The sequence below is a fragment of the Neoarius graeffei genome, chromosome 16 (genome assembly GCF_027579695.1).
Source record: "Neoarius graeffei isolate fNeoGra1 chromosome 16, fNeoGra1.pri, whole genome shotgun sequence".
Taxonomy (NCBI): Eukaryota; Metazoa; Chordata; class Actinopteri; order Siluriformes; family Ariidae; genus Neoarius; species Neoarius graeffei.
Window position 1 is genome coordinate 11,235,476 of NC_083584.1, and position 21,151 is coordinate 11,256,626.

General features: G+C 43.1%; 1 protein-coding gene across 2 annotated transcripts in view; it reads left to right on the top strand.

Annotated features, from left to right (window-relative positions):
• The window catches only part of qtrt1 (queuine tRNA-ribosyltransferase 1), a 50,961-nt gene that overhangs the window by 13,232 nt on the left and 16,578 nt on the right, over positions 1-21,151 (top strand). For both annotated transcript variants that reach the window (XM_060942483.1, XM_060942484.1), the window contains exons 4-6: positions 7,389-7,583; positions 12,989-13,127; positions 16,569-16,644. In XM_060942483.1, coding sequence (XP_060798466.1) covers positions 7,389-7,583; positions 12,989-13,127; positions 16,569-16,644 — 410 coding nt within the window. The remainder of the gene's footprint in view (positions 1-7,388; positions 7,584-12,988; positions 13,128-16,568; positions 16,645-21,151) is intronic.

Here is a 21,151-nt window from a genome sequence, read left to right on the forward strand (position 1 = left end):
AAGGCCCTCGTCGGCCACGGGGCTCGAATCCGGACCTTCTTGCTGTGAGGCGACAGCGCTAACCACTACACCACCGTGCCGCCCCCATAGGGGACCTATTTTTTATTTTTTTCGTGATATCGTCCTTCATATTCATCATAAGTGCTATCGAAAGAGGTTTGTTTTGCCTGGCAACACTTGACTAACGCCTGTAAACCGGATTTTTCTTTGTACAAAGCAACAATCGTTATGCTGATTTGATCATGTATTTTCGAAACATAAGTTAATGGAAAATCAATAAGCTCAGCCAATTTTCACAAAATCTGCCGAGACTGAACTGGAAGATCCCGAAGAGGTGCGTGACGTCACACTTGTAACAATCCAGGTATTGATTTCGTTCACGTGCGCAGCAGTGGAGAGACCAGTCTCGATATGGAATCACATTTTGGAGAGAATTCTGATCGTGATTGGGATTCTTATATGTCGGATAAAGGGGCAGATGATTATCAAGGATGTTTCGGAGTAAATGGTTACCTTTTAGAGCCCTGCACTCCCGCGGGAGTCCCACGGCACCCGGCGCAAAGCAGTGCGGCGCGGGACAAATTTTGAAAGCTCATTGCGGGTGCGAGGGGGAGTGCACAATGCGGGAGAGGTGATAAGCTGCAGTCCCGCTAACTAAAAACGTGTTTAAAATAAAATGTATAAATTATTAATTTATGTCTATCATATATAATTTGTGCTGGATATTTTATTTGGCATTAATAAAAACATTTTAAGATGCCTAAATTTGCGGATGTGGTCTAATCTCGCGTACGTTTCCGATTCCTTTCCGCTCTTCCGTGTTTGAGATCTCCGATCATGGCAGAAGAGCAGAGCTCCTCTAGTGAAGCTCACAATGGGTATCTCTGTAAAGCCTCAGCTGCGCATGCTGCCTGGCAACGCGCACCCTCGCTACGTGCGCTAGGTGAAGGATCGGTCAGTGGAGAGCTCAGCTAAGCTCAGCATGTTTAATTCCCCAAGCCAATGACAAGAACTTTCGTGAGAAATAACGCGAACGTCTGCATCATGCAGGATTTGTGGGCGGGAGCGGGACAATATATGGCAGGCGGGAGCGGGACTGAAAATCATAATTCTTTGCGGGAGCGGGACTGCACAATGTGGGAGCGGGCGGGAGCGGGACTGAAAATTCTGTCCTGCGCAGACCTCTATTACCTTTTCGAGCCCCCAAGACGAGAAACCGATGCCAGTCCGCTCCGTTCATGAGTCTTCTTCTGTAGTGCACTTGAGATGGATAGATAGAGAGAGATATGTGTAGAATGTGGTGATTACCTTTCATCATGTTTTCCTGAACAAAACTAAAAGCAAATTGAGTCTTGCAATATTGCAGTCTGAGAGCATTTAACAATTCGTTCTCGTTAATAATTAATGATTGCGTGCGTGCATTTTTTTTCTTCCTGTCAAAGTGCATCAGATATGATAAGACCAGATGTCGCGAGCGTATAAGTGTTGCTCATAATCCTGTGTGTGTGTGTGTGTGTGTGTGTGTGTGAGAGAGAGAGAGAGAGAGAGAGAGATAATGTGGAATCGACGAACTGTCCAAATATCTGATCAAATGTCATTTATTAAATCAATGGGTTTCTTTTAGCTCTAGTAATTCCCATGTGGTCGTTGTGGTGGTGATGAACACTTGATGAATCAGATTTATTATTAGTCGGAGACAGGAAATCTGCCCACTTCGTTTGCACAAACCTCACCCACTGCCGCTTTAGATTGGTGTCATTTCTCGGAAATTTGTGAACTGAATGTCCTGTTGTATATAGATTTGAACATCCAAACACAACTCGGCGCTTTCACATCGTTATTTTTATAAGATTTCAACAACAATATCCAATTTCAGTGAGTAAACAAGCACAGAGTCAGATGAGCCGAAATGACCCACCCTGTGTCCGAAATCGCTCCCTACTCACTATATAGCGAGGACGCCATTTTGTAGTGCCGTCCGAAACCTTAGTGAAGATTATTTACACCCTATATAGTGCACTCAAAGTATCCCACAATGCATCACGAAAAGTAGTGTACAACGATGGTCACTAACCAAAGCAATATATCCCATCATGCATTGCAGTCGCGCTGAAAGAAATCAAATTAAAAGTCTCAAATGTGATTGAATAAAAGGCAGCGGCAAAGAAGAAAAAGTACTCAGCCTTGATTTAAAAGAACTGAAAGCTGCAGGTACTTTGTATTGATTAATGTGGGAAATGCGCTCAGTATAATATGGATTTATCACAAAAATACTGTACATGCGTGTGTTTATTATTTTGAAACCAACCAGCCGCCTGATCTGGCACGTTTTAATTGTGCGACAGTAATGACGTAAATACCAGCGTGACGGACTAGTGTCCGAAAGCGGTTTTTCATTTTACCAATGAGCTCACTGTATAGTCCTCTATATAGTAATTCCCTTTATAGGGAGTAGGGAACGAGTGAGCGATTTCGGACACAGATTAGATTAGATTAGACTTTATTGATCCCTTTGGGCGGGTTCCCTCAGGGAAATTAAGATTCCAGCAGCATCATTACAGATAAACAGAGAAAAGAAATGGAGAAAAACTTCTAGATAAATTAAAATAAATTAAGTATTCACATATACAAATATAAAAAGAATAAGATATGGGGAAGAGAGGAAGGGGGGCGGCGGCAGGAGAGATATTGCACTTTATATTGCACTTTTTATATTGCGCATTGTCCAGTATTGCTTATTGTCAGGCTAGGCTACTGCTCCTTCCCGTCCTCTGTCCCCCTGTTGCCCCCCCCCCCCCCCCCCCCCCCCCCCCCCCCAGAGAGGAGTTGTACAGTCTGATGGCGTGAGGGATAAAGGAGTTTTTGAGTCTCTTCGTCCTGCACTTGGGAAGGAGCATTCTGTCACTGAACAGGCTCCTCTGGTTGCTGATGACGGTGTGCAGAGGGTGACTGGCATCGTCCATGATGTTCAGTAGTTTGTCCATAGACCTCTTCACTGCCACCGTCACCAGAGAGTCCAGCTTCATGCTGACCACAGAGCCGGCCCGCCTGATCAGTTTGTCCAGCCTGGATGTGTCCTTCTTGGATGTGCTGCCCCCCCCCCCCCCAAGCACACCAAGGTGTAAAACAGGACACTGGTGACCACAGACTGATAGAACATCCACAGGAGTTTCCTGCAGATGTTAAAGGACCGCAGCCTCCTAAGGAAGTATAGCCTGCTCTGTCCCTTCCTGTATAAGTGTTTGTTTGGTGTTGCAAGTCCAGTCCAGCTTGCTGTCCAGCCACAGCCCGAGGTATTTGTAGGAATCCACAGCCTCCACCTCGACTCCCTCGATCAGAACTGGTCGTGACCTTGGTCTGGACCTCCCAAAGTCAATGACCAGCTCCTTGGTCTTCGAGGTGTTGAGCTGCAGATGGTTCCTGTTGCACCACACAGCAAAGTCCCTCACCAGGCTCCTAAACTCCTCCTCTCTGTCATCCCTGATACACCCAACGATGGCTGTGTCATCGGCAAACTCCTGAATGTGACACAGCTCCGAGTTGTAGCAGAAGTCCGTGGTGTATAGGGTGAAGAGAAGAGGGGCCAGCACTGTGCCCTGGAGTGCTCCGGTGCCGCTAATCACAGTGTCAGATGTGATGTCCTTCAGCCTGACGTACTGCGGCCTGTCAGTGAGGTAGCTGGAGATCCAGGTGACCAGGCAGGGGTCCACTCGCATCCTGTTCAGTTTGTCCTGAAGCAGTAGGGGCTGGATGGTGTTGAAGGCACTCGAGAAGTCCAAGAAGAGGATCCTCACTGTGCCATTTCCCTTATCCAGATGCGAGTGGGCTCGGTGTAGCAGGTAAAGGATAGCGTCTTCCACACCGACACCTGCCCGGTACGCAAACTGCAGACAGTCCTGGGCATGTTGTACCTGGGGTCTGAGGAGGCTGAGGAAGAGCCGCTCCAACATCTTCATCAGATGTGAAGCGAGTGCCACCGGTCGGAAGTCGTTCAGCTCGCTGGGCCAATTTCTTTTTGGGAACTGGAACAATGCATGATGTCTTCCAGAGGGTTGGCACTCTCCCCAGCTGCAGGCTGAGGTTGAAGATGCATTGGAGTGGTTCATCCAGTTCAGCAGCGCAGGTCTTCAGTTGTCATGGACACACCTTGTCCGGGCCTGCTGCTTTCCTGGGGTGAAGCTTCTTCAGTTGACCTCTGACCTGGTCTGCAGTAATGCATGGAGGAGTCTGTGTTGAGGAGGGGGCTGCTGTGATGACTGGGGAGAGGTGTGTTGAGGGAAGAAGGAGAGATGGCTGCAGTGAGGGACGTGGGCTGGTTGAACCGATTGGTAAAAGTCATTCAACTCATTCGCTCTCTCCACTGTCCCCAGGGCCAGATAACTGGGGTTCCACATGTGATGCCATGCGAGATTAGCCCTGAGGCAATTCTGCCTTTTTCCGGGATCCAAAAGCTGCGATTTATCAATAGTTTTGTGCTTGATGATAAAAAATAACAAATAATTAATATTATTTCCCTCTGCTTTATTAATTAATTTTGGTCGTTGCCAATGATATATATTCATTAGGGTGCATCAGTTGCCCTCACTTTCATAAAATCTGATGCATTTTTGTTTGGGTGTTCCTTTTCACCAATAAAGACATCCTGTAAAATTTTTGACCGTATTCAAAAGTCTAATAGTGGCACCATGAGGTTCATTTTTTGCCAAAAAACGCTTATTTTATGTTTTCGCATAAGGTTTGAATCACAATGTTGGACTCCATTTATTGATTTCTTGTGACCCAGAGATCATGTTAAAGGTCCCATGGCATGGTGGTTTGTTGATGCTTTAAACGGGCTCGTGGAGGCTTCCGGATGTTATATCCGCAGCCTTTCTCGAAATGAACCCTCGGCACGTAAATATAGCCTCCTGGGAGAAAGCCCCATTTCAGCGCTTTTCCCAGTGCGTCGTTTTGCTAATGAGAAGCAGGAGGCGGGGAAGGGTAGAGGGTGGGGGCGGGCCATGGGGGGAGGGGCTTGACCAAGCTGCGCACACATACTCGCTGCTATCAGCGCCTGTAGCCACGCTGCTAAGACAAAACCCCGTTCTCCCTCGGACTCCTTTCGTAAACTCAACGTGACACAGAGAACAGAGAGTGAGAGTGTTCGGAGTGGTAGTTTACGAACGTATAATACCCTAGGCTTGAACACGCACTCCATAACCAAAGAGGATAGAAGCAGCAACTACAGCAACATAGCGCTTATCCAACAGAAGACATGCATTGCGGAGCAATAGTCAAACATAAGCTCATAAGTTAGTCAATTTCCAGACTAAACTCAGTTTAACAGAGCATGCTGCATGCTCTTTAGTTTTGTAGCGCAGATTACCTGGCTAACTGCAGGAAGCGGTTAGCTGCACAGCTAATGTAGCCATTGCTAGGCTAACGCACCGATTTTAAAACACGGCAAAACGACTTAACAGTTATACACTTACTTGTTTGCTGTTTGTTGCTGATGCGGCAGGGATGCTTGGTACGGACCCAGGCTTCAGTGACAGTTGATGTGCAAAACCTGCCCTGTACTGTCCCAAGTTGTGGAAACATTCATCAGGAAAATGCTTCCGACAAACATACACCGTCTTAGGTAGACTCGACGGCGTATTATTGAAGTAAATAAAATTAAGCCACTGTGTCTTCAGGGGCTCTCCCGTCGGCAGTAAAAACAGACTCCTTTCTGTGTTGTCACATCCATGTACAGCGCAATTTCCATGTTTCGCTCGCCATGTTGTTGTGTCCTCTATGGTCTCCTCACTACAACTGGGCGGGGCAATCCATACAGTGGGTGGGAATCCAGAGGGGGGGCATGGGGATCATCTCCCTTGCTGACGTAGTAAAGGGAAGAGCTTATCAACGCGCCGTTTTGACGCGCCATTCTCAAATGTTGGGCATAGTTTGGTTTACACATTATGAAATTTCTAGCCACTGGGGTGACTTAAGAAGGTCAGAGGAACTCATTTTAACGTTAAAAAACCTCAAAGTGAAAATTTAATGCCATGGGACCTTTAAGAACCTTTGCAAGGGATTGAGAAGCATTAATGTGATTCATAATACATTTGTATTGTTTGAAAGTAGTTGAACAATGATTCAATGAACAGCTAAAACTCAAACTGTGCTTGATAATATATTTAGAATATGGACTAAAAACGTGTATCTAAGATATTTGGTATACTCTATAAGGTGCCATAATGTTTCATGAAAAGTGATCGAAATTTTGTCATAAAAGTCATAAAATAGCAGCTTTTTCCATAACTTTGAGCTCCTGGTGCCACCATTAAACTTTTGAATTTTGTCAAAATATTTCACCCAGTGGGGCGGCACGGTGGTGTATTGGTTAGCGCTGTCGCCTCACAGCAAGAAGGTCCTGGGTTCGAGCCCCGGGGTCGGCGAGGGCCTTTCTGTGTGGAGTTTGCATGTTGTCCCCGTGTCCGCGTGGGTTTCCTCCGGGTGCTCCGGTTTCCCCCACAGTCCAAAGACATGCAGGTTAGGTTAACTGGTGACTCTAAATTGAGCGTAGGTGTGAATGTGAGTGTGAATGGTTGTCTGTGTCTATGTGTCAGCCCTGTGATGACCTGGCGACTTGTCCAGGGTGTACCCCGCCTTTCGCCCGTAGTCAGCTGGGATAGGCTCCAGCTTGCCTGCGACCCTGTAGAAGGATAAAGCGGCTGCAGATGATGAGATGAGATGAGATTTCACCCAGTGTGTTTTCTTACCAAAAGGAACATAAAAACAAAAATGCATCATGATCGGAGGAACTTTTCATTTTTAGGGGGCAACTGATGCACCCTACTATTCATTTTAAAGCATTACAATAAGGCATTACATACACTTAAAAAAAAAAAGAAGCTGTTTTTGTGGTGTGGGTTTTTTAAAAAATTTTTATTTTTTTTAAAAGCAGAAAGGCCTCTTTTTTTTTTTTTTTTTTGAGTGTTTTTTGCATACCTACATTATGTAGCTGGTGTAATTTTCTCACAAGCCAGATGCTACTCTTGTAACCATGGCAACTGGTAAATCAGGTACTGAAAGCTGTGCAGCAGATGTGTTCAAAAAGTAAAATAAGTATTTTTGTGGATTTTTTTTTTTTCCTTTCTAAAATATCCTTTGTGTGTTTCATGTCACGGTTGTGCGGTTCGTGTTACTTCACTGTTTCTTCAGTGTGGTGAACACCTGGAGCAGGAATGTTCCAGAAACGGTGTAGTCCTTGTCCAAGACTGTAAGGTTTAGGATGGGGAAGCTCGGAGTTAACATGATGCCGCTTTCTTTTTATTAAAGGGGAATAAATGGTAGTAGTTGGTATTATAGCACATGTTAAATGCAAGCTGATCTTTAGTTTTCATTTTTGTGGTTCTGCGCAGGCTCGGACATCATGATGCAGCTGGACGACGTGGTCAGTAGCACGATGACGGGGCCGCGGGTGGAGGAAGCCATGCATCGCTCTGTGCGCTGGCTGGACCGCTGCATCGCCGCCAATAAAAATCCACATCGGCAAAACCTGTTCGCCATCATTCAGGGGGGCCTTAATGCGGAGCTGCGCAGGGCGTGCTTGGACGGTGAGCGCTGTCTGGAGTCGCTCTGTCACTTCTTTCTCTGAAATCCACCTGCATTCATTTCAAAGCCCATGTGGGAGAATAGAGCAGCAGGGTTTATTTATTTAAAAATAAAAATAACTAGCTCCTCAGAATTGCTAACTAACCAAATACAACCCCGATTCCAAAAAAGTTGGGACAAAGTACAAATTGTAAATAAAAACGGAATGCAATGATGTGGAAGTTTCAAAATTCCATATTTTATTCAGAATAGAACATAGGTGACATATCAAATGTTTAAACTGAGAAAATGTATCATTTAAAGAGAAAAATTAGGTGATTTTAAATTTCATGACAACAACACATCTCAAAAAAGTTGGGACAAGGCCATGTTTCCCACTGTGAGACATCCCCTTTTCTCTTTACAACAGTCTGTAAACGTCTGGGGACTGAGGAGACAAGTTGCTCAAGTTTAGGGATAGGAATGTTAACCCATTCTTGTCTAATGTAGGATTCTAGTTGCTCAACTGTCTTAGGTCTTTTTTTGTCGTATCTTCCGTTTTATGATGCGCCAAATGTTTTCTATGGGTGAAAGATCTGGACTGCAGGCTGGCCAGTTCAGTACCCGGACCCTTCTTCTACGCAGCCATGATGCTGTAATTGATGCAGTATGTGGTTTGGCATTGTCATGTTGGAAAATGCAAGGTCTTCCCTGAAAGAGACGTCGTCTGAATGGGAGCATATGTTGCTCTTGAACCTGGATATACCTTTCAGCATTGATGGTGTCTTTCCAGATGTGTAAGCTGCCCATGCCACACGCACTAATGCAACCCCATACCATCAGAGATGCAGGCTTCTGAACTGAGCGCTGATAACAACTCGGGTCGTCCTTCTCCTCTTTAGTCCGAATGACACGGCGTCCCTGATTTCCATAAAGAACTTCAGATTTTGATTCGTCTGACCACAGAACAGTTTTCCACTTTGCCACAGTCCATTTTAAATGAGCCTTGGCCCAGAGAAGACGTCTGCGCTTCTGGATCGTGTTTAGATACGGCTTCTTCTTTGAACTATAGAGTTTTAGCTGGCAACGGCGGATGGCACGGTGAATTGTGTTCACAGATAATGTTCTCTGGAAATATTCCTGAGCCCATTTTGTGATTTCCAATACAGAAGCATGCCTGTATGTGATGCAGTGCCGTCTAAGGGCCCGAAGATCACGGGCACCCAGTATGGTTTTCCGGCCTTGACCCTTACGCACAGAGATTCTTCCAGATTCTCTGAATCTTTTGATGATATTATGCACTGTAGATGATGATATGTTCAAACTCTTTGCAATTTTACACTGTCGAACTCCTTTCTGATATGGCATGAAATTTCAAAATGTCTCACTTTCGACATTTGATATGTTGTCTATGTTCTATTGTGAATACAATATCAGTTTTTGAGATTTGTAAATTATTGCATTCCGTTTTTATTTACAATTTGTACTTTGTCCCAACTTTTTTGGAATCGGGGTTGTACTTCGTTATACTGAAACAGACCCACTCGTCGCACCAAACACATTATCAGCGAAATTTTCAGCACATTAAAATTCCTTATCACAAAGTTCTCCTTCCAAGTCACTCTCGCAGTTCACTGACTGAGTTAATGGATCACGAATGGAGGCGATGATGATGATGAGTTCTTCGTGTGTTATGGAAATGATGGAGGTTTACAGTGTATCGTTTGTTGTCAATGTCCAAACACTCCCTGTGTCTGAAATCACTCACTCGTTCACTACTCCCTATATAGGGAATTACTATATAGAGGACTATACAGTGAGCTCATTGGTAAAATGAAAAACCGCTTTCAGACACTAGTCCGTCACGCTGGTATTTACGTCATTACTGTCGCACAATTAAAACGTGCCAGTTCAGTTGGCTGGTGGGTTTCAAAATAATAAACAAATGTATGTACAGTATTTTTGTGATAAATCCATATTATACTGAGCGCATTTCCCACATTAATCAATACAAAGTACCTGCAGCCTTCAGTTCTTTTAAATCAAGACTGAATACTTTCTTCTTTGCCGCTGCCTTTTTATTAAATCACATTTGAGACTTTTAATTAGATTTCTTTCAGCGTGACTGCAATGCATGATGGGATATATTGCTTGGTGTGACCATCGTTGTACACTACTTTTCGTGATGCATTGTGGGATACTTTGAGAGCACTATATAGGGTGTAAATAATCCTCACTAAGGTTTCGGACAGCGCTACAAAATGGCGTCCTCGCTATATAGTGCGCTATATAGTGAGTAGGGAGCGATTTCGGACACAGGGTCTGACTCGGTCTGTTTTCTAAATCTTTACCAATCAATTCATTCATGTGTCGCAAATCACCAGTAATGTCATTTATGTTGTGTCGCGGGGCTGGGCGGAATTGGGGGGGGGTATAAAAACGCTAACTAGGCGTTACGTTTAGCGGTATCAGGAGTCAGTTCGTCCTTTTATCGATCCTTTGATCAGCATTCTTGATAATTGTTTGTGATCGACACCCAAGCGAGGCTCGTTAAGCCTTTGTTTTATGGCGTTGCGTTAAAACGTATTGTTAACTTGACTGCACACTTGATTATTTATTGTTTGTTTCTGGTGGGAAGAGGAGCACGTGGCTCAGTGATGGTGGTATTTATTTATTCATTCTTCCTTCTGTTTTTGAAGACTCCAACTCCTTGTCATTAATGGACACACACATTTGATTTGTTATATGTGAAAGTTCATAGTAAGAGTTATAGCGGGGTTGCAGTGTAACTAGATGGTGAGAAACCAGATCAAACGATGACCCGGATTATAAACCAGAAATTTATATGCTGTACAGCGTAATGGAACAAAACACAAATGAAAAGACTGAACAGGAAGCGGGGGGATCCACCAAGCCGTGCATCAACATCAAAATCGAACAACTTCAACTGAGGATAATACTAAAGCTGTCCACCAAATTTCATCCAAATCCATTTACTACTTTTTGAGTTACGTTGGGATTGTGATGTCCCGAGAGGCTGTGTCGTTGAGGGGCGCTACGTCGCACGCAGATGGCTCCAACTTCTGGCAGCTATAACTCCATCTGGTGGTGGAGTTGGGAACTTCACCCTCAGCACCCAACCCGGCAACACACCTGTGGCCAATGAGGGCCTAACGAGTAAGAGGGCTTTGTGAGGGCTCAAAAACTCCCAGTGTGAATGTGGAGGGGAGGGGAGAGAAGAGAGGTTCATGGACTCTCGTTGCTGAGTGGAACCTGCTGGGCGGAGTATTTGTTGAAAAGCTTATCTGGAACTCTTACCTGAAGGATTTTGCACTGAAGGACTTACCGGTGTTATGAATGCCTGCTACTGGGCTGCCACCGGGCCAAAGACTACAGGGATTGTTGACTGGACTCAAAGGAAGGCAGAAGATTTTGTTTGTTCTGAGAACGGGATATTGGACTGAAGGAAACCTGCCTATAATTTTGTTGTTCTAAAGCCAGAGACATTGTTTGAGTTTGACTTTTGGGAATCCCTCTTCGTTTGAACATTGGCTTTTGAGTTACCTTTTCTGTTTAATTTCCTGACATAACATTTAAAAACCTTGATTTATTTTAACCTGTGTGTCCCTGCACTGATTGAAGGGTCCTGCCGAGAGCCGGCCAGCCTCTCGTGATATCACAGGATCAACAAACAAACTGAGGCGAAAACATAACCTCCTCCAACACAGTCAACAGAGGTAAAACACACATGGGGAATTTGGAACGAGACGTGTAATGCGAGAAGCTTTTTGTGCTCTGGGAATCACAATGACGTTCCAGAACAGTCGCACCATAAAAACAGGGCTCTTTCTTCCAGCTGGGAAGGGAAGAGGCTCCTGGACCACAAAGCACCAGAACTGGAGGCCAGAGGCAGAACATCGTCATCTTCACCTGAGGCAAAGGTACAGCAGTGAAGAATTTAGGAGGTAGGATGACTGCAAGCTGGCCGAGTGATTAGCGTGTCCACCTCTCGACTGGGAGATCGTGAGTGCTACTCGCAGTTGGGTCATACCAAAGACTACCATAAAAATGGTACCCGCTACCAGCTGGTAAGGCACGCTGCAGTACAGATGCAAGTCAAGCTCTCGCGATTACCAGAGGACCCGCCCCTCATTGCAACCCTAGCGATGTAATAAGTGAGAAGCTGAGGTCTATAGAAGCGGAGATCGGCACCGCACCCATGCGCCACAATCTGGTCTCGGTACTAACCGGCTCTTGAGGCGCAAGAGGGACTTTGAAGAGGTAGGATGTCCTCACCAGAGACAGGAAACAGGAGGTAGCACAATGACCTCCTCAGTGAAGATGGGAAATGGAGTCAGGAGCTAGTTGCTCTGGAAAAAGATATTCACACAGATTTCATGAACGGAAATACAACAGATTAGCACCAGAATCACTAAACGCCTCACAAACCTTTCAATATAAACCAATTTCATGTTCTTCAGGGTCGAGTTTTCCTTTAAAGGTGGGGTATGAGATTTTGGAATAACGGTTCCCGCAAGCCATATTTTGAAAAGAAACAAGCCCGCCCTCGCCATGCTCCCACCCCCCGCGTCTCGTTAAGTTAGAGTGTAGAGAGCTTGGAAAAATTGCTCAAACTTTCTCATTTAAACTGTGTTTTCAGCCCCAATTTTCACTCCACACACAATTTTCTCAAAAGTAGTAGCCACACTTGTCCTGATTCACACAATGTGTCTACCTACACGATAGGACTTGCAGTTTTTGAATGAGAAACCTGAAAGTGAGGAGAGAACAGCTGCACAGCACCATAGACTCCCATTATAAACTTGGCAGAAAAGTCACTCGTTTTTAACTCGCTCTAGTGGCCTCATTTTTTTTACACTACAGACAAAAAAAATTACATCAGTGTGTTCAGGGGAGCCTTGTGGCGCTCACTGTGAAAGAATTTTGTGAATATCTCCTTCCGTTTTCGTGTAAATCCCTGTTGTTTGGAGGGACCTTTTTCTATGCATTTCTGTCTTTCCCTGCTCAGCGCGCGGGTTGGGGAGGGGCTGCTCTCTCTCTCACTCACACACACACACACACACACACACACACACACACACACACAGAAGGGACGGGCTGCTCGCGGGCTTCAGTCTGATTGACGTGTCGGTATCCAATCATTTTGAGGTGGTACCTCGATAGGATTGGATGGCATTTTTCCTTTATTTTACACTGTAGACTGGATTAAAATATTTCGTTTTTGGGTCAAACCTTCTATTGTACTGCTTGCAACATGGGTGTGAGGAGCTTTTCAAGCAATATAGTAAAAAATACTCCTGAAAAAAATCTCATACCCCACCTTTAATGCCAATGCGTTCTTTCACTTTTTATTCAAACTCCTTCACCTCATGCATGTTGTACCTACATAATGGTTTCCATCCCATAGAGATGACGAAGAGAGACGTGCCCGGCTTCGCCATCGGCGGTCTGAGTGGCGGAGAGGAGAAGGACGACTTCTGGAGGATGGTGACTCTCAGCACAGACCACCTGCCCAGAGAGAAGCCTCGCTACCTGATGGGAGTCGGGTAAAACTCACTTTCTCATTTATACGGCCGACGTTTCCATCAAATGTACTCCGTATGAAGCAGTAGCACCCAATTTGTGCTCTTGCTCACATTCAAAATGTTACTCGGCACCAGCTGGGATTGAAACGTTGCCTTCAGGAGACAGACATCTGAATAAATCCAGGTGGGATTCCTCACAGCTGCCGTAAGACGATGGTTAGCTTTCCTGCTCATTAGTGGCCGTATTGGCACACGTGTGTCTCCTGCCATCTTAGATTTCCTGAATGTGCAGCATTTCAACATGTATGAACATGATTAGGTCCGTTTTTACGGCAGGAGCCTTTTCAGGAGCTCGGAAACGTGAGGGTTTTTCCACGAGGCCTGTTTTTATTTCCTGGAATGATTTTTAGTTCCTCCTTTGGAGTAGGTGTTTGACTAAAATCACCTAGCGCTCACTGTAAATTTACAATTTTATAAATCATTCTGAAAGTGGAGTTCAGACCAGTGTGTTCCTAAAATCCCAACATCAAATGTGTCTAAACAATTCCTGATGAGAAGCTTAAAGTGCATATCACGGGTAAATTCAGGAGCAAGATCAATGTAATTCTCCTATTTTATATTAAACTTTGGTCAAATATCTGTCACATTCTGCATTTTGTGCAAATTTTTTTTTTTCACCTTGCGCAATACCAGAAAAATTCAGTTGAAATCAAGCCATTTGAGGCGAATTGGTCCGCCTCTGAAAAAACTTGGCGTTTGGATTTCCCGGCAAACATTGATTTTCGTGACATCGCGTGCGGGACGCCTCCTTCTGAATCGTACGTCAGCACTGGTTTGTTTATGAGAAAACGACCTGGTGGTTTTCTGCAAACTTCTTCAACGTTATCGCGTAATTATTAAAATGGTTAACAGATGTATCGTAGGAGGGTGTAGCAGCACCAATCTTGATGGGATTAGTACTCATCGTTTCCCAAAAGACCGGACAATGAGAGAGAAATGGGAGCGCTTCGTGCGAGGCACTCGGAAAAATTGGCTACACAGGCTGTGCACTGAAACCGTGCAAAGCTCGCGTAGCCTGCTGGCGCTTCCGCAGGTAACGTCACGAATCTAGCTCCAGACTCCCTTGGGATTTTTCCAGATGCGTTTTGCTATTTTATTTTTTTCTGCTGTAGACAGATGGCCTTGTGCAAAATTACCCTTCTGGATGAGTGTGGAAAGGGACATGCTTTCATATTTAAAAAAAAAAAAAAAAAAGAAATTGGTCCAGAATATGCACTTTAAGGAAACAAAGAACCCTTAATTATACAAGGAACCCACACAGGCTGCCTGAGGGGCAGGGATGGAAAAAAATATTGCATTTCTTAAATGCAATGGGTTGGGGAGGTGGAGGTAGCCCTGGATGTCGTCTTTTTTATTATTATTATTATTATTATTATTATTATTATATTTACTTTTTTTTCCTGCCCCCTCACACACCTAGCAGTCCTAGAGGGCACTTCATCTCAATTTCTTGCATTTAGGGGAGCCTCGAAGCCACTACATTATGTATTCTCCAATAGAAGGTTACCCAAGAAGGCATGTCATCATGTTTTACTGCATTTAGGGGAGCCTGTTGGGCACTGCATCATGTATTGTCCACCTAGAGGGTATGCCATCATGTTTTCCCATATTCAGGGGAGCCGATAGGGCACTGCATCTTGTGTTTTCTATGGGAAGGGCACTCTGTATGGCATGTCCTCATGTTTTCTCACATTTAGGGGAGCCTCTACGCCACTACGTTTATGTATTCTCCAATGGAATGGTATCCTAGAAGGCCTGTCATGTTTTCTTGCGTTTAGGGGAGCCTATAGGGCACTGCATCATGTCTTCTCCACTGGAAAGGCACCTAGAGGCTATGTCCTCATGTTTTCCCATATTTAGGGGAGCTTATAGGGCACTGCATCTTTTGTTCTCCACTGGAAGGGCACCCTGTATGGCATGTCCTCATGTTTTCTCACATTTAGGGGAGCCTCTAGGGCACTACATTTATGTATTCTCCAATGGAATGGTATCCTAGAAGGCCTGTCATGTTTTCTTGCGTTTAGGGGAGCCTATAGGGCACTGCATCATGCCTTCTTCACTGGAAAGGCACATAGAGGGTATGTCCTCATGTTTTCCCATATTTAGGGGAGCTTATAGGGCACTGAATCATGTATTCTCCACTGGAAGGGCACCGAGAGGGTATGTCACCATGTTTTCCCATATTTAGGGGAGCCTATAGGGCACTGCAACTTGTGTTTTCCATTGGAAGGGCACCCTGTTTTGGCATGTCCTCATGTTTTCTCACATTTACAGGAGCTTATAGGGCACTGCCTCATGTATTCTCCACTGGAAGGGCACCCTGGAGGGCATATCATGTTTTCTGACATTTTAAGGGAGCCTATAGGGCACTGCATTTTGTGTTCTCCAATGGAAGGGCACCCTGTGGGGCATTTTCATCATATTTCCTTGCATGTAGAGGAACCTGATTGAGCACTGCATCATGTATTCTCCACTGGAAGGACACCCATTAGGGCACATCATATTTTCTTGCATGTAGAGGAGCCCTATAGGGCACTGTATCTTGTGTTCTCCACTGGAAGGGCACCCTGTAGGGCATTTTTTTTTCCTGTTTCCTTGTATGTAGAGAAGACTCTAGGGCATTGAATTTTGTTGGGGCAGAGGGAGCCGTGGTTAGCTTGTCTATGAACTTGTGCTACACGTTAACTCGCTGCTTTAGAGCAGATGCTGTGACGTTAATTTGGATTGTGATGGCACACACTGGCGTTACCAAATTTAAAATGTGCTTCATGGATCCGAGCAGCAGATGGGCTTAATATTTTGTGCCGTATAAACTCACCGGCCACTTTAATAGGAACTTGTTGATTCTGAGATCCCTGTTCTTAGCTGCAGGAGTGGAACCTAGTGTGTTCTGCTGTTGCATACTGAGATGCTTTTCTGCTCTTCACGGTTGTAAAGAGTGATTGATTTATGAGTTATTATATCCTTCCTGGCAAAAAAAAAAAAAGCTCGAACTGTCCATTTTCCTCTGACCTCTCTTATCAACAAGGCATTTTTCCCCACCCACCCACAGAACTGTCGCGCTCTCTCACTCACTCGATGTTTTTTGTTTTCTGCACCATTCTGTGTAAACTCTAGAGACTGTTTGTGAAAAACCCCAGGAGATCAGCAGTTTCTGAAATACTCAAACCAGCAGTCCATCTGGCTCAAACCAACACCCATGCGACGGTGAAAGAAAGTCGCACAAAAATTAGGATCACCGTTTTTTCCCATTCTGATGTTTGAACATCATTAACTGAAGCGCTTGACTTGTATCTGCGTGATTTTGATGCATTGTGGTGTTCCTAATAAAGTGGCTGGCGAGTGTATGTCGGTTCTTCCGAACACACACACACTTATTGATTGTGCTTTTGTGTGTTGCAGATACGCCGTGGACCTGGTGGTGTGCGTCGCTCTGGGCTGCGACATGTTCGACTGCGTTTTCCCGACTCGCACAGCTGTACGTATTTTATCCCGAATCTTGTAAATACTTGTCACACTCGCTGTACGTCATGCTTTTTTTTTTTTTTTAAAAGCAATCCAGTTCTTGCACCGCTCGCAAATCACTGAGTGTTGATTTTGAAAATTGGAGTGTAATTCTGTGTATTGAACACGGTGTCTATTCTGTACTTGCACTTTCAAAAGTATCTCAGAATCTTAGTATTGTTCGAAAGTATTATAGACTGGTACCAAAATCCAGAATTGTGACACCCAAAGGCATTTTTGAGACAAAGTCGGCAAACAGTCTTATTTTGTCAATTTGGGTGTGCCGAATTCAAATCTGCAATATGCCGAGCTCTATCTGACCTCTGTTGACCTCTAGAGGTCATTGAACTTTGGGCCTGTAAACGTCTCAGCTGAACCCAGTTTCTCAGCTTTCTAAGGAATGAAATGTACTAAAATGATTAATGAAGTTAGCAAATGGCCTTGTTTGTTAAATGTTTGGGTGCTGAATTCATTTTTCATTTGTAAAACGACATATGACCTCTGACAACCTCAAGGTCATTAAACTTGGCCTATAGGCCTATGCATTTAACGGCATTTTTAAACTGACTTTACTCCCCCAAAAAGAATATGAACAGACAAAAAACAAATAGAAAGGAACAAATACAACATTAAATGCCAGTCCATGTACATGTGACTTACTTTTCACAATGAGAATGCTTCGGCGATCACCTTACATAACATTGCATTACATTTAGCGGTTATTGTTTATACAAAGCTACTGAAAAAAGGACAGATTCAGCAGCATACAAAATGTGGGGGCGTACAGGGTATACAGGTTAATCAGGGTTAGTATATATCAGAGTTTTTTTCTTTGTTTTTTGTTTTGTTTTAAACGGGGTAAAGCCTTTACAAAAAACAAAGAAAAAAACTCTGATATATACTAACCCTGATTAACCTGTATACCCTGTATGCCCCCACATTTTGTATGCTGCTGAATCTGTCCTTTATTCAGTAGCTTTGTATAAACAATAACCGCTAAATGTAATGCAATGTTATGTAAGGTGATCGCCGAGGCATTCTCATTGTGAAAAGTAAGTCACATGTACATGGACTGGCATTTAATGTTGTATTTGTTCCTTTCTATTTGTTTTTTGTCTGTTCATATTCTTTTTGGGGGAGTAAAGTCAGTTTAAAAATGCCGTTAAATGCATAGGCCTATAGGCCAAGTTTAATGACCTTGAGGTTGTCAGAGGTCATATGTCGTTTTACAAATGAAAAATGAATTCAGCACCCAAACATTTAACAAACAAGGCCATTTGCTAACTTCATTAATCATTTTAGTACATTTCATTCCTTAGAAAGCTGAGAAACTGGGTTCAGCTGAGACGTTTACAGGCCCAAAGTTCAATGACCTCTAGAGGTCAACAGAGGTCAGATAGAGCTCGGCATATTGCAGATTTGAATTCGGCACACCCAAATTGACAAAATAAGACTGTTTGCCGACTTTGTCTCAAAAATGCCTTTAACTCCTTAAATTAGCACTTTTTTTGAATTTTGGTACCAGTCTATACTAGGTTTTATAGTTAATGCACTACAGTTATAAAAATTCTACTGCGTTTGCATTGCCACACAGGAATACACACTACACTGCAAAAAATGGCCTTTCAAAAATAAGAAATAAAAGATTAAAACAAAGCATATTTGCTTGAATCAGGTGAAAAAAATCTGCCAGTGGAACTAGTCAAACTTGACTTGGTAAGATTTCTTAAAGTAAGATGAAAAATCTAACCTGTTTTTAGATGAAATAATTCCAAAATAAGATTGGGGAACTTATTATGCGAGATCTGATTAACTCAAAATAATCAAAATAGTTCTTATAACAAGATCGTACTTCTTACATTTAGCCATTCAAGTCATTTTTATTTATTTCACTTAAATTCATGACAAAGTCTTAGCAGTAAAAACTGAATTTAAGATAAATATACTAATATTAGGATTGTTAAATTCTACAACTAAGCTTTGCTAGCTTAAAAGATTCTCCTTTTGTGACCTGTAATTAGTAAAATACTCTAGATATGAGACCAGAGACTATCTTGAATCAAGTTGACGACACGTGTAGCATTGCAACAAGTTGTGTCTCTTTTTTTTTTTTTTTTTTTTTTTTTTTTTTCCCCATTTCAACATTCAAACATTAAAACATATCTCTTAAGATTCCACTTCCCCAGGACCTCAGGCACCAAAAAAAAAGTCTACGCATTTTGACTTGCAGTGCTTACACAACGCCAAAGCAACAGTGCATTTTGGAGGCACTGACTATTCATGTGTACGAGGGGTTACAAGATCAGGCAAAAAAAAAAAAAAGACACTGAACTTAACTCCCAGCATTCCAAAAGACGTCACTAAAACGCCCTCCACTCACTCATAGCCTTTTTGAAGGCGCTTGTCTGGTCTAGAGTCTGTACAGCATCTAGAAGGAGCTCACTCTGAATGACTGAGAAAACAGTCGCAGTAAACTGAGGATCTGTAAGGTGGAGTTGAATTGTAATGAAAGATTCAAAGATTTCAGTAAAGTTCATTTATTCCCAAAACAAGCATGCTTTTTTCTTGAAACAAGATGAACCGCATTTGACAAATGTCCAAAATGTACTTACTTGTTTTAAAAAAAACTTTGTTTTATTTTCAAAGATGCTCCAAATAAGACTTTTTCAAGACATTTTGTCTATACAAGATTTTCAAGATGGACTGTCTAAAAACTAGCCTTTCTAGCTAAATGAGGTTTTGCTTGTTGGGCAATTATGTCTTATAATAAGGGTGGCGAGATGTTTTGACTTGAAAATAGACAAACTTCCTAAGATTTTTATTTTTTGCAGTGTATAAGGGCCCGGTCCCACAACACCAATAACTCTAACTACACCTATAACTCCAACTCACTATCCCTCTGCCTGAGTTTAGTTCCAGTCTGGAGCAGAAACACCACAACTATAATCCCCACTATAATATCGCTTGGTCCTGACACTCAGGGAAGTAAACACATGCAACTTAGGAATAGTCATGGAAGTTTTTTCCAAGCAGTAGCACATTAATCCGGGTCGTACTGTACAGCTTGGACTCCAGAACAACCCATGTACACACTCTGGTGGCTGATATAATACAGATAGGTCACGGATTACGGAAATATCATAAAAAAAAAGGATACAAAATAAATACGGCGTGGTTATGGATTTTAATATGGCTGCATCACGGATGCTAATAATTTACGGATCGGTCACGGACGTTTCAGTATATTACACACTGGTTACCGATTTCATACGGATGATGCATCATGGATTTCATTCTCATCTCCTCTCATTATCTCTAGCCGGTTTATCCTTCTACAGGGTCGCAGGCAAGCTGGAGCCTATCCCAGAAAATTAAGTCTAAAACAATTAAATGTTTGGACTGCCAAAGTTCATAATTAAAATATCTTCCCGGGATTTCTGTGTTTACTTTATTAATTTTACTGTTGATATTTCACGGAAAATAATCACACAGGGTTCTCCACGGATTGAAAATATAGGGGGGTGGGGGTCAATCGGATGACCTTGAAACAAATTTGCATAGATTTACATATGTCATTTGCATACAGTTTGCATAAAATACTCTCGTAATCATTTAGAATAGAGGAATCAATTGGACTGGTACAAAACACATCAAACATTACACACTTACACATCATATTCAGACACATTGTTTGAAATGGAACTGGAAAAAATATTTTTTTTTTATTTAGCAAACTACAAAAAAAGAACAGAAAAGTACAGAAAAGTTTTTGTATTAACTATATTCACACTGCTCCACAAAAGCTGACATTGTTTGTTTGAAATGGAAATGTAATTGCAGGCACCATGGGAAAAAATAATTTTTTTAGAGAGTAAAGTACATTGAAAAGATGTTGTTTTAACTATATTTACACTGCTCTATGGCTATATTTACACTGTGGCTATATTTATACCGTGGCTATATTTACACCGTTTTGGATCGATGTTTTCGATGTCGACAGTGGAACGCTTGCGCGTAAAACCGAATCACTCGAGAGACATTTCAACAGAGTGTACGCACTTCAAGAGCTACAGTAACACTGACAGCCAGGTTATATCCTCACGGTTTTATAGGCAATATCACGCTTGCCGCACCAACTTTGAACTTTTTGTTTTTATCCTTTATTTCTCTGCCGACAATAACAATCGGTTATCTCGAACTTGGTGTCGATTCACACGTTATTATAAAGGCGTGTTATCTCCCGCCGCAAGGACAATGTGTCAAAAACGCCGAAGTGTGAAATGCTTTTCTTAGACTATAATCGTCAGACTGACTAAACTAATTGCTGGTAAATGAGTTTCACACTCGGGTGTTGTCGCGTTGTCTGTACTCCAAAAGAGAAAGGCTATCTGCCACAAAGAAAACAAAGGGACGTCTCTTCCTTTTGTAAAGGGGGGGCGGGAATCACAGAAAGGGGAGCGGCCCGCACCTCTAAAACCCCT